This window comes from Dipodomys merriami, unplaced genomic scaffold (genome assembly GCF_024711535.1).
Source record: "Dipodomys merriami isolate MVZ:Mamm:240054 unplaced genomic scaffold, mDipMer1.0.p SCAF_148, whole genome shotgun sequence".
NCBI lineage: Eukaryota > Metazoa > Chordata > Mammalia > Rodentia > Heteromyidae > Dipodomys > Dipodomys merriami.
The window spans coordinates 410010-422653 of NW_027202804.1; the positions used below are offsets into that span (position 1 = coordinate 410010).

Here is a 12644-nt window from a genome sequence, read left to right on the forward strand (position 1 = left end):
AAACAGACAGAGACAGAATAGCAATTAGTTGATTTGGAATAGCAAGAATAGGAAGTCGACCTCATGCTTTGATATTTATGCCTATTGCCTAAAACCAAAGAAGTCTTTGGTTCCAATGCCCACCCCCCTAAAAGTCCCCTTTGTGCCAACCAGGGGCCAGAGGATGAACAAAATCTGGCCCACTTTCCCAGCATACATCTCGGCTTGTCACAGCTCCTGTGCAATACAAGTGTTTCCTGTAATGGTGTGTACTGTGTTCTAAGAAAACCCTGCAAAACAAGAACAAACCAACAAAACAGAAATGCAATGCCATGAACAACCCCCCTCCCAGCCTCTCCATTTGAGGTCCCATCCACTGAAGTGACAGTCATCAATCACGGCTTCTTTTCTTTCTCCAGGATTCACAATAAATCATCCAGGACACAGCATCTCCCTCCGCACTGCCCCCGGCCCCCACCCCCACCACAACTAAATGATACCCACAGACAGAAACCTCCAAGTCTCATGCGTCTGTAGTTTACATCCCGCCTCCCACCCTTGGTTCTTTCTGCTGCTTCCCCCTAACCTAACGTGAGTTGTTCTCTAACTACACCGGAAAATCAGAATTTATTGTACATATGTTTGTGTCCCACTTAATAAAAAACCCTATATTTTGAGATAAACTTTGTTAGTAATTCATGAGGTAAGTGACTATTTATGCTAATCAGGCAGAAATATATTCTCAAGCATAATGCATTACATAAATTTGAATGCAAAATGTTCAATTACGAAGTAAATACAGGTAATGCAAATAATAAATTACCTCTAATAAAAATTATAAAAGATGTGTCTTCAAAAAGAGAGTGGCTTTAACTTACAACCGTGAATCGCTTAAGGAGAAAAGAATTAATAAATGCTGAATTACTCTGATGATTATTTAGTACATAATTCACCTATTCATAACGACTCCTAGTAATCAAACTCTTGTCTCTCGTTCTCCAATGCCAGGCAAGTCTGTTTCCTCAGCAATTTCCCCCTTATCAGATTATCTCGTCTGATTCTATTAATTTTCTCCCATGAATCTGCTAACAGTGATTTGTGATTTACTTACCCTGCTAACTGAGGACTGGTAAAAAGGATTTGTCTAACACTAGCCCTAAGAACAGGGATGCCTTGCCTCTGCTAGACTTCAGAGCTCTCTCTCGAATCAATTTACTTGGCTTCATACTGAATTTAGTGGACTACAGTTAGTTCTTGGCCATAAAATAAACTCCTATATAAACAAAGAGCTCGGACGCTATTCTTGATACATTCCGTTCTCTTCTGATTATATATGTCTGGATCCAACATAATATATACTTGAACTGCAATAACTCTCGGTGAGGAAAATATATATTCTTCTTAGCTTTTAATCTTTGCAGTTTGGACATGCAGGGCTTTTTTAAACCCCCTTTTTCTTTTTCTTTTCTTTTGTCTTTTTTGGCATGAAGTTGTTATGTATGTACTGACACGAAACTATAATTGTGTTTTTGATGTGACTGTTTCGAAACCTTCTATGTGATTCAACCCAGGCTCTCCTCCCCTTCAGAAATCTTCTATAAATACTCATTGCTTTCAGAACCTTCAATGCTACTGGTTTGAATTGGTCAATAATGACAAATGCATGGTTGCTAAATTACTGTATATTGTTCTACAGAGATTACTAGAGTATATATGGTGAAGGATATTAAGCTGTAAGAAAACACAGTTCATATTGTATTTGGATTAGATTGGCTTGAATAGAAGTGAAACAAACAATGCAAGCAATAAAGTCTAAGGAGATGAGGGCTGCTGTAATTGTAGAAAATCAGAAACCTGAAGAGTACTAATTAAAATGAGAGAGCCCAATTGTTATCAAAGAAATGGCGTTAACAGAGAACCATAAATGTTTAGACACCCCCACGAGTCACTAAATAATAAAGTAAAAGGGACAACAATGAGAATTAAGTTGCAAGCCTGAGAACACTCCTGACATATACCCCCCCCAAAAAAAATCATTCCAATCTTCTCTTCTCTTCTCCCCACCCCCAGGGAAAATAGGAGAGTATAAAAGACTGCAATGGGAGAAAGAAAAATACCACAGCTTGACAGCCATGAGCAAAAATAAACCATAAAAAATGTGCAGATAATAATACAGTTAGCTGCCCAAACATGGGCATTTAATTTCTAGAAATGATATATAATTGCAACAATTAGGTCCAGGGCCATGAAACGACATGGCATGGTCTTCGTCATTAGCAAATTTTGTTTATGAAATGTTTATTTATAAGTGGAGCGGTTTCAGAATTCCTGGCCAGAAAGACTCTGTGGAGAGGGAGGGATCCGATTTGAGCTCTTGACCATCATGTGATGCAAAAGGACTTTAAAAAAAATTATCTTATGCACACAAACAAAAATTAATCCTCCCCAAACACACATAAATTCATATTTTACACACACAAAAAACCAACTTGAAGGCTGTCCCATAACGGCTGCTGCGGGCAGGTCTATGCAGCAGAAAGAATGTTTATGTCATTTCAGCAGTGAGGGTTCCTCTGCACACCAAACTATAATCCCTTAACTTCATTACTAGGTAAAATATTGTTAAAGAGGAGGAAAGCAAGGAAGTCTCTTAGGTTGCATAAATATTGACATAATCTTCACTTTCTTCCCCGAACTGGCACTAAACCCAGTTCATTCCACTCGAACAAAGTACTTCTATCAAACCAGAAATGCCCTTCTAAACAACTTCTGGCAGCTCTGCAGCTGTCTGTCTAGAAAACGCCAAGGCAGTGGCCTTGGAGGATTCCGATGTTCCCTACCAACCTTTCGGGGACTCTCCCAGTTTGGGGATATCTGGGTGTGCTGAAGCCTCAGACCGCCAAGGATCAGAGAAATCACCCTGGGTCTGCCCTGGAGTGTGGAGCCCACCGGTGGGAGCTACCTAAGGACTCGCTCTGTTCTGAGTGCTGGGTTTCTCGGGGGCGAGGAGGCCCAGCGTTCGAAAGGCAAGCTTCACAGGTGCCCAAGTGTCAGAAGTCAGCTTCTCAGAGAGGCCTTCTCAGACAAACAAGTTCGCAGCCCCGCACTTGGCCTTCCTGGAGACATCTCGTTGATCGCTGACTTCTGTGGACAGGCGCAGGAAAGCCTCGCTGACACATCCATCCTGACAGTTGTTGTAGTTTTAAAGTTGGGGGGCCCCCAGTCTGCGGGGGATCTGCTCTGCTCCAAGGAGAGCTGGGCTGGAGTCAGCGCCTCCAGGTCTCTGCACCCGTCCCGGGCCTGTGCTCGGTGACGGGAGCGAAGCCAGCTCCTGCCTCTGCTCTTCACGCGTGCTCTGGACACGGCGGTCGGGGGGGGGGGTCCTCCCGTGGCGGTCCACCCCCCGCACCTCCTCTCCCCTCCCACGGGGAGAGCCGCCGCTTCGCCCCGCACCGCCACGCGCCGGACCCCGCTCAGGTTCCACTGACCTTCGCCGAGAGGTGGCGCTGTTGCGGTAAAAACCGGCCCCGACCGCCGTCCGCCGGCCCCGCGCCCGGGCGGCTTGTGGTCGCGGCTGTCGTTTCCAGGCGCGCCTTCGCAGCGTCTCCCCTCCCCGTAAAGTTGACACAAGTAAGACGAACCCCGAGACGCGTCTCCCGGCGGCGGGGTCGGCCGGCCCCGCTTCCGAGCAGGGGGGCTGGCCTCTGCGAGCCTGGCTCGGCTTCCGGCCGGCTGTCTGTCTGTCCTCCACCGCCCGGCCTATCTCTTTAAAATCTTAGAAGAGAGTTGCCCGTTTCTTTCCTTTTCTTTTTCCTTCTTGGGTTTTCTTTCCTTTTTCTACCCCCCCCATATATATTATATATGCATGCATTTTGCACAGCGTTCAAAGAAGCGATTTAGAAAATCGAACTAGTTATTGGCTTTGGTGTCCAAGACGGGGGGAAGCGCCCCACCCCCACGCTGGGTTTCCGGGCGGGGGGGGTTGGAGGGATGGGGGGGAGCGGTTTAAAGTTTAACCCTTCCAGGGGCGCCCCGGAGGGCTGGGCATTGTTTGCTCTTCCCGCGTCGCCTCCCCAGCAGCGATCCAGTCCCGAAAGAAAAAAAAAAATTAAGTGAATCGTAAAAGTGCAAAGGGCGCGCGAGCCCCCCCGGTGCACAGGGGCCTCGATTTCGTGGGGGGACGTGCGCGTGTGCGTGCGTGTGTGCGGGGACGGGGGGGGGGGGCGATTGCAAAGCCCAAAAACTCCAGCCCGGGCCGGGGATCGAGGGCTGCGCCGGGCGGAGCGTTCCCGGGGTCCGCTCGGCGCAGCGAGTCGCGGCCAGTCCCGGCGCCAAAGGGTCTCCAACAACTTATTTCACCTCCCTTTGAGCGGGGTGATCCCACGGGCTTCTTCCTCCCCGCGGGACTCCACGCCGCCCGGGCGCGAGGCCGCGGGGCTGAGCGCGCGCGTACGGTCCGGACCCCGGGGCGCCCCGCGCATCCTCCCCGCGCACTGTCATCCGCCGGAGGGACAAAGAGTTGGGCCAAGTTAGAGCCGCACCAGACTCCGAGAAAGAACAGATCCGGGCAGCAGAAACACAGAGGCCGGGCACGGGGAGGGCCGGGCTGCAAAGCGAACCCACCGTTCCGGTGGGGGGGGTCAGTGCCTGCGGAGCGGCGGGCTGGAGGGGGGGGGTCGGAAGGCAGGCCGCCCTCCCTCGCGCTCCAAAGAAAAGCCACGAACTTGTCCTCCGGAATCCACCGGATTCCAGCCTCTCCTCCGCAAAAACACAAAACCCACCTCCCCCCCCCCCCCGCCCCACAAACACAACTCCGTCTCCCGCACTAAACTTTGCGCAGGGCCCCGCTGCCTCCCCGCGTCCCGGGGAGGCGCCGCGGCGCCGCGAGGGTTAAGCCGGGCCCGTCCCAGCTGACAGTCAGCTGATTGGACCCTGATTGACAGCTCGGAAAAGTTTCCTTGTTTCTATACTATTATGCTAATGGCCGCCGCGGCCGCGCGCGCCCATTGGCCGCGAGTGCCAGTCAATTTCCCACCGGGGCCTGACGTCACGCGCGCTATAAAACTCGGCAATTGCTTTAAACTCTTCTTGCTGGATCAGAGGCTTTAAAAACCTTTTCTCCTCCCGGAGCGGCCGCTCGGGCGGCTCTCCGGCCCGGCCTCCCCGCTCCCTCCGCTCGCCGCCCGCCTCGGCCCCGGGACTGGGCTATTTTTTCTTTTTTTTTCTTTTGCTTTAAAAAAAAAAAAAAAGAGGCAAGAAAGAACTCAAGTCCTCCCCCTCCCCACGCTCTCCGAGCTCCCTCTCTCCAGCCGCCTCGGTCTTGTACTTTGCACTGAGAGAGACAGACAGACAGACAGAGCGAGCGAGAAGAGACAGAGAGCGAGCGAGAAGGGGGGAAAATTAAAAGAGCCAGGCAGAAGAGGAGGCGAGCAGCATGAAGTGTTAACTCCCCCGCGCCGAGGCCCGCGCCGCCCGGACCGCCGCCCGCCGCGTCTCCAGCACCCCAGCGGCCGCCGCCGCCGCCGCCGCGCGCGCCCCGCCTGCAGCCCGGCCGGCGAGCGGGGGACGCCGCGTTCCCGGGCCGGGCACCTCCGGCTTCGCCGCCGCGCCGCCGCCGCCGCCCGCGGAGGACCTTCCCGAGCCCGCTCCGCCGCCGCCGCCGCCGGCTCGGCGCGCACGGAGGCGAGCCAGCCGAGGAGGGGCCGGGGCGCGCGAGCCAGCACATTGGCGTGAGCGGGGGGGGGGAGGGAGGGAGGGAGGGCGGGCGCGGGGGGCGCGGGCAGGGCGGGGGGGGTGCGCGCGCTCCGAGGTTTCGGGCCAGCCATCGCCGGCGCGCGAGCTAGAAGCGCCCCAGCCCGGCAAGCTGGCTCACCCGCTGGCCGCCCAGCCCGGCCCGCTGGCCCCTCTCCTGCAGCCCATCTGGAGGAGCGGCGGCGGCGGCGGCGGCGGCGGCGGCGGCAGCGGCGGCAGGAGGATGGCATCCGAACTGGCCATGAGCAACTCCGACCTGCCCACCAGTCCCCTGGCCATGGAATATGTTAATGACTTCGATCTGATGAAGTTCGAAGTGAAAAAGGAACCGGTGGAGACCGACCGCATCATCAGCCAGTGCGGCCGTCTGATCGCCGGGGGCTCGCTGTCGTCCACCCCCATGAGCACGCCCTGCAGCTCGGTGCCCCCGTCCCCCAGCTTCTCGGCGCCCAGCCCGGGCTCGGGCAGCGAGCAGAAGGCGCACCTGGAAGACTACTACTGGATGACCGGCTACCCGCAGCAGCTCAACCCCGAGGCGCTGGGCTTCAGCCCCGAGGACGCGGTCGAGGCGCTCATCAGCAACAGCCACCAGCTCCAGGGCGGCTTCGATGGCTACGCGCGCGGGGCGCAGCAGCTGGCCGCGGCGGCCGGGGCCGGCGCCGGCGCGTCCCTGGGCGGCGGCGGCGAGGAGATGGGCCCCGCCGCCGCCGTGGTGTCCGCCGTGATCGCGGCGGCCGCGGCGCAGAGCGGCGCGGGCCCGCACTACCACCATCACCACCACCACCACCACCCGGCCGGCGGCCATCACCACCACCCCCCGACGGCCGCGGGCAGCGCGTCCGCCTCGGCCGGCGCGGGCGGCGCGGGCGGCGCGGGCGGCGCGGGCGGAGGAGGCGGCGGCGGCGGCGGCGGGGCCCCGGCCAGCGCCGGGGGCGGCGGCGGCGGCGGCGGCGGCGGGGGCGCGGCGGGGGCGGGGGGCGCCCTGCACCCGCACCACGCCGCCGGCGGCGGCCTGCACTTCGACGACCGCTTCTCCGACGAGCAGCTGGTGACCATGTCGGTGCGCGAGCTGAACCGGCAGCTGCGCGGGGTCAGCAAGGAGGAGGTGATCCGGCTGAAGCAGAAGAGGCGGACCCTGAAAAACCGCGGCTATGCGCAGTCCTGCCGCTTCAAGAGGGTGCAGCAGAGACACGTCCTGGAGTCGGAGAAGAACCAGCTGCTGCAGCAGGTCGACCACCTCAAGCAGGAGATCTCCAGGCTGGTGCGGGAGAGGGACGCGTACAAGGAGAAATACGAGAAGCTGGTGAGCAGCGGCTTCCGAGAAAACGGCTCCAGCAGCGACAACCCGTCCTCTCCCGAGTTTTTCATGTGAGTTCTTGACACCCGCGCGACCACGGCTCGCCACCGCGGGGGCCCGGCCCCCTCCCCACCCCGCGCCCCCTCCTCTGCCGAGATCGCCCGCCCCCCCTACTCACCACTCACCCCCTCCCCAGGGTCCCCTCCGCGCGCGCGCGCTCGCACCCAGGCGCGCGCGCTCCCCCCCCCCGGCGCGCGCACACACGTGTGCGCTCACACACACACACACACACACACACACACACACACCCTGACTGATTCCTGGCGGGGGCGGGGGCCGTGGAAAGTTGGGGAGGGAAAAGGGGTGTCCGGCTCCCCCGGATTGCCCTGCTGAAACCATCCCCGTCCCCGGCTGGCTCGTCGGGGTGTTTTTTGTTGTTGTTGTTGTGTGTGTTGTTTTTGTTTGTGTTTTTACACACCACCGCCTTCCCCCTCCCCTCCCCACACCGGACTTGCAACCGTGGTCAAAGATCTCAGCAGAATTCTTCATGTGAAACATGGCTCACTTTTGAAACCGGCGTTATTTGCATCACCCCCCCCACCTTCTTTATCAGTTCCTGAGCGGATGCCCCCCCCCCGCGCGCGCGCGTGTGTGTGTGTGTGTATGTGTGTGTGTATGTGTGTGTGTGTGTGTGTGTTACTTTGGATCCCCCCCCCCCCTTTAATTTTACTTTTTGGAGCTTGCTGTGTTACCCAGCTTTTCACCTTCCTCCTCCTCTCCACCCACCTTCCTCCAAGATAAAAGAAAGAAAAAGCCAAGTTTGGGGTTTTGTGTTTTGTTTTTTTTTTTTCTTTTTCTTTTTCTCCTCCTGAGGTCTTCATGGGAGATTGAGCTCTCAAAAGAAAAAAATGTGAAAAGTTATAGACTTGCAGCAGGCTGAGTTCCAAGAGGTATTTTTTTTAATTAGCATTGTCATGCTAAAGTAGAGGAGAGAAAAAGAAAATCCTTGTGAACCTGCCACAACCAAGCCTTCATCAGCCTTGCGGGTGTGATTGGTGGAGTCTGGCCCTCTGGGGCCAAATCTGAGAGTTTAGTCTGCCATAAAAAACTCACTGTCATCTCACATATTATTATGCTTGCTACTTTGTCTTAGCAACAAGGAACTGTAACTGTTTCAAAGACTTTATGGAAAAGAGACATTATATTAATAAAAAAGCCTGCATGCTGGACATGTATGGTATAATTATTTTTTCCTTTTTTTCTTTCCTTTTGGCTTGGAAATGGACATTGGAAGACTTAGAGCATGGTCCTCATACTTTTATTTTACTGCCTCATGACTTTTTTGAGTTCTGAACAAAAACAAAACAAAACAACAACAAGAAAATGCAACCCTAGAGCCTTCTTCCTATGAAAGTTTGCATCTGCTCCAAAAAAAAAATTTTTTGAGTTACTCAAACCTGCAGCCTCCCTGAGTAAATGCACTGAAGGAATTGTTTGTCAGAGATACCAGAATGGGTTACAAATTTCACAAACTCTTAGGAATGCTTCCTTTTTAATTAAGAATAATGCTCCATTTCGGTGAGGGGAATTTAAATTGTGCTATTGCTGAAAGCAGTCTAAAATTTATTTTTTCAAGAAAAAAAAAGAGAGAAAGAAATCTGCCCCATTCTTTTTTTTGTTTATTTTAATTATTATTATATATATATTTTTTGGCTTTTGGTCATTGTCAAATGTGGAATGCTATGGGTTTCTAGTATATAATTTAATTATAGTTTTTTCTAATCTGTTAGCCCAGTTAAAATGTATGCTACAGATAAAGGAATGTTATAGATACATTTGAAAGAGTTAGGTCTGTGTAGCTGTAGATTTTTTTTAAAAGATCGATGCACTAAATTGTTTACTGTTGTGATGTTAAGGGGGGTAGAGTTTGCAAAGGGGGGACTGTTTAAAAAAGTAGCTTATATAGCATGTGCTTGCAACTTTAATATAAGTTGGGTATGTGTAGTCTTTGCTATACCACTGACTGTATTGAAAACCAAAGTATTAAAAGGGGAGAAACCCCTGTTTATATCTGTAGGGGTATTTTACATTCAAAAATGTATGGTTTTTTTTTTCAAAATTTAAATATTTGGGACTGAATTGCACTAAGACATAACCTGCAAGCATATAATATACAAAACAATCGCAAAACTGTTTAGAACGCTAATAAAATTTATGCAGTTATAAAAAATGGCATTACTGCACAGTTTTAAGATGATGCAGATTTTTTTTACAGTTGTATTGTGGTGCAAAACTGGATTTTCTGTAACTTAAAAAAAAATCCACAGTTTTAAAGGCAATAATCAGTAAATGTTATTTTCAGGGACTGACATCCTGTCTTTAAAAAAATGAAAAGCAAATCTTACCACAATAAATATAAAAAAATCTTGTCAGTTATTTTTCCTTTTTTTCATATTTTGCTGTGCAAAATTGTTTTATATCTTGAGTTACTAACTACCGATGCGTGACGTTCCTATGTGCTTTTCTTTCATTTTCAATTCTGGTTATATCAAGAAAAAAGAATAATCTACAATAATAAACTGCATTTTTTTGATTCCGTACTCAATTTCTTAGCGTACAGTTTAACTGGGCCCAACAACTGCATGGAATTCTCTTTTTCTCCAGAGGAATGATTAATGGAAGAGTAGGAAAGCAATAATTCAGGGTGAAATTATAGGCTGTTTTGTGCTCTGAGGAGTCTGGCCCCATGTTGTAATTAGTAATATTTAATAGAGATGTAAATTATGACCTCTCAACTATTTTTTGTCCCCAAAGTTTTTCAGTTTTCAGATGACTTGGGCTATCATTGGACTTTTGTGAAAAATGAAAAACTAAACAAAATAAATAAATAAAACAGTTGAGCTGGACTTTCGAATCATGACCCCTAAGTTCTCTAACCCATGTAGGAAAAAGAGGAACCCACAAATGTGACCCACCAAGATGGTTTGGGCCACACATATACTTAAAGATAAATGATTTTTGCTTTTTGGTTATAATTGATTATTTTTCTTTCTTCCTTTACACGTCATGATTTTCTTGTTACCAAGGCCTGACAAGTCTGTACATAAACACTTTGGGACAAATCAAAGTTGTTTGTTTTGTTTTGCTTTTTAATTTTTTTTTCCTTTTAACTGTGCAGGTCGTTTGTGTTATGTAGGAAAAAGAAAAAACCTACGTTGTTTTTTTTTCTTAATTCCCAGATCTCGTATCTGGCTTTCACTGACAATACTTAGTGAACACTCTCTCTCTCTCTCTCTCTCTCTCTCTCTCTCTCTCTCTCTCTCTCTCTCTCTCTCTCTCTCTCTCTCTCTCTCTCTCTCTCCACTTAAGACAAGCTGGTCATGAGTGAGGTCACACTGGTCTCCAAAATATAATATAAAAATAAGGTTTTTGGGGACTGAAAGCAGTGCTTTGATTAACTGGTTTGTGACCCTAAAAGGGGCTTTGGGTAGGCGCTAACTTGTAGATGAGTTTGGGGAAGGTTTCAGCTACCTTCACCACAACTCCTAAGCACTGACCTACTTTAAATTGACACAAATTCATAGCAACTAATGTTACAAATGCATGTCCTTTCCATACTGATGCTAAATAGAACGTTAGACAAAGCCAACACTGTCTTGAAAACATAACCAAACATGATGATAGTTTTATTTTCTCTTCGATTCTTTTTTATTTTTTAAAGGATAATATTGTAACTGCACGAAGAAAGGTCTTGTTTTGAAGAAAACAGGTTGTGCTCAGCACTGATGAATTCTGGGCAGTTTATCAGTGGCCTTCCTGTCCCCTTTCACTGATCATGAAGACACAGCATTTACCCTTTATATTTTCACCTTCCTTTCTGTGCCAGTCTAGATGGGGTTCTGAAACCACATTTGGTTCCACTTAATAACAACAACAAAAAACAAAACAAAACAAAAAACCTACCCTTTCGTGCTTGAGTTAGCTCTTCCTAGGCTTCAGAGATTTTTTTTTTATTATTCTCGGATCACAACTGAGAGAGACAGAGACAGAGAGAGACAGAGACGTACCTGCCCTGTGAAGACATAGGAATAGGCCTGTCATTTTTACAGAAAGCTCAGCATCCCACAATGATTTTAGGTAAACACATTCTCAAACCCCGGGTGACATTGAAGATATGGTTATTGCAGTTATCCTCGAAGACTGGAACTTGAATGGGGGGAGAAAATACAGTGACACAATAACAAACGATTAGAAATAAATCCATAAGATGGTTCATTAGAATACGCCAGTTTGGACCCCCAGATATTACAAAATAAAGCAGAGAAGCCTGTTTTTTAATATTTTTTAAAAAATATAGCTTGGGTTATACTGGCTTTAAGAAAAAGTTAACTTGTAGTGAAATGAATTTTTTGGAACTAATTACTAAAGACTTCGGGAGATTGTGGCAAACACACATGATTTTTTTTTTTAATTGTATGCTTGTTTTTCACAAAGAACCAAATACTGTGCAGACCCCCATCATTCCAAATACGTCTCTAAAATTTAAGAAAAAAAGAATCATACAAGGAAATCTAATCTCGGCCCCCCCAATCCCTGAGTTAGGCTGTGTGGAGTATTTGTGGAAGTAGTGTTAAAATTCCTTTCATTCCAATTACAGAACTGAGCCCACTGGCAAGCTGGAGGTACCCCTGGAAACACCACATTTTCGAAGTCCCGGCCATTCCTACTTACAGATGTGTTCCCCAAATGAAATTTATGTGAGATCTGTACATTAAAAATTAGTATGAATCATTACTATTTATTATTATTATTATTTACAGTCCGAGAAAACAACTTGAGTTCCATTGAGTTCACTTTTTACAGAAAAAAAAATTATTGTGTGAGGGGAGGATATTAACTGTGTCACCTCCCTACTAACTAGTAATGAACTGAGCCGTGTTCTGTATGGATCCATAGAAAAGCGTGTGCGTGCTTTTGGATGTACTATGCACATAAGCAAACAGGTGTTAGTTTTCAATCTGGAATGCTGCTTTTAAAAAACAACTTACAAATTACATATATATGTAGATAGATATAATGTACACGGTAAGGAAATAAAAGTTCTCTAAAAGGTAAGAGCTAGCATTTTTAAAGCATGTATATGTAGATGTGCACATTCTGAAGAATACATTTCCATGCTCCATTGTTTCTTTTTGGCTGAGAATTTTACTAACGACAGAAGCAGCAAAAATCGAGTCCTTTCTCCTGACAGAAGCCAGCAGTGTGAGTGTTAGCAGAGGGGGACAACCTAGGTTTTTAGCTGGTGCTGTTTCTATGATGTCAAACATGTCACTTATCAGATAGAATTGTCAGTAAAAACAATGTATGGCACAAGATACAAAGTTAACTAAACACACACCTTCTCTCTAGTCACTGAGGCTCAAAAAAACAATGCCTCCTCTTAATTCCCTGGGCTTTTTCCATGCTTTTTTTTTTAACCAAAACAATGTGAGATATATATATATATATATATATATATATATATTATATAATGTATCTGACACATTAATGTATTGACATCAACTAGGCAGAGGTCTTAACTCTGCCTAAAAGATAACTCTTCTCTTTAGATGTCATT

General features: G+C 48.5%; 1 protein-coding gene and 1 long non-coding RNA gene across 2 annotated transcripts; one reads left to right on the top strand and one right to left on the bottom strand.

Moving 5' to 3' along the window:
* Window positions 1–1792: 1792 nt before the first annotated feature.
* Window positions 1793–4143, bottom strand: LOC138826682 (uncharacterized). Its single transcript, XR_011371810.1, has 2 exons — window positions 3468–4143; window positions 1793–3123 (listed from the first exon to the last, which is right to left on the bottom strand). It is a non-coding gene; the product is annotated as an uncharacterized lncRNA (long non-coding RNA).
* Window positions 4144–5060: 917 nt separating this feature from the next.
* On the top strand, window positions 5061–11824 carry LOC138826684 (transcription factor Maf-like). Its single transcript, XM_070021915.1, is given in 3 exon segments — window positions 5061–7098; window positions 11685–11707; window positions 11710–11824. Coding segments are annotated over 3 exon segments (1236 nt in total). The 5' UTR covers window positions 5061–5953; the 3' UTR covers window positions 11778–11824.
* The last annotated feature ends 820 nt before the right edge of the window (window positions 11825–12644 follow it).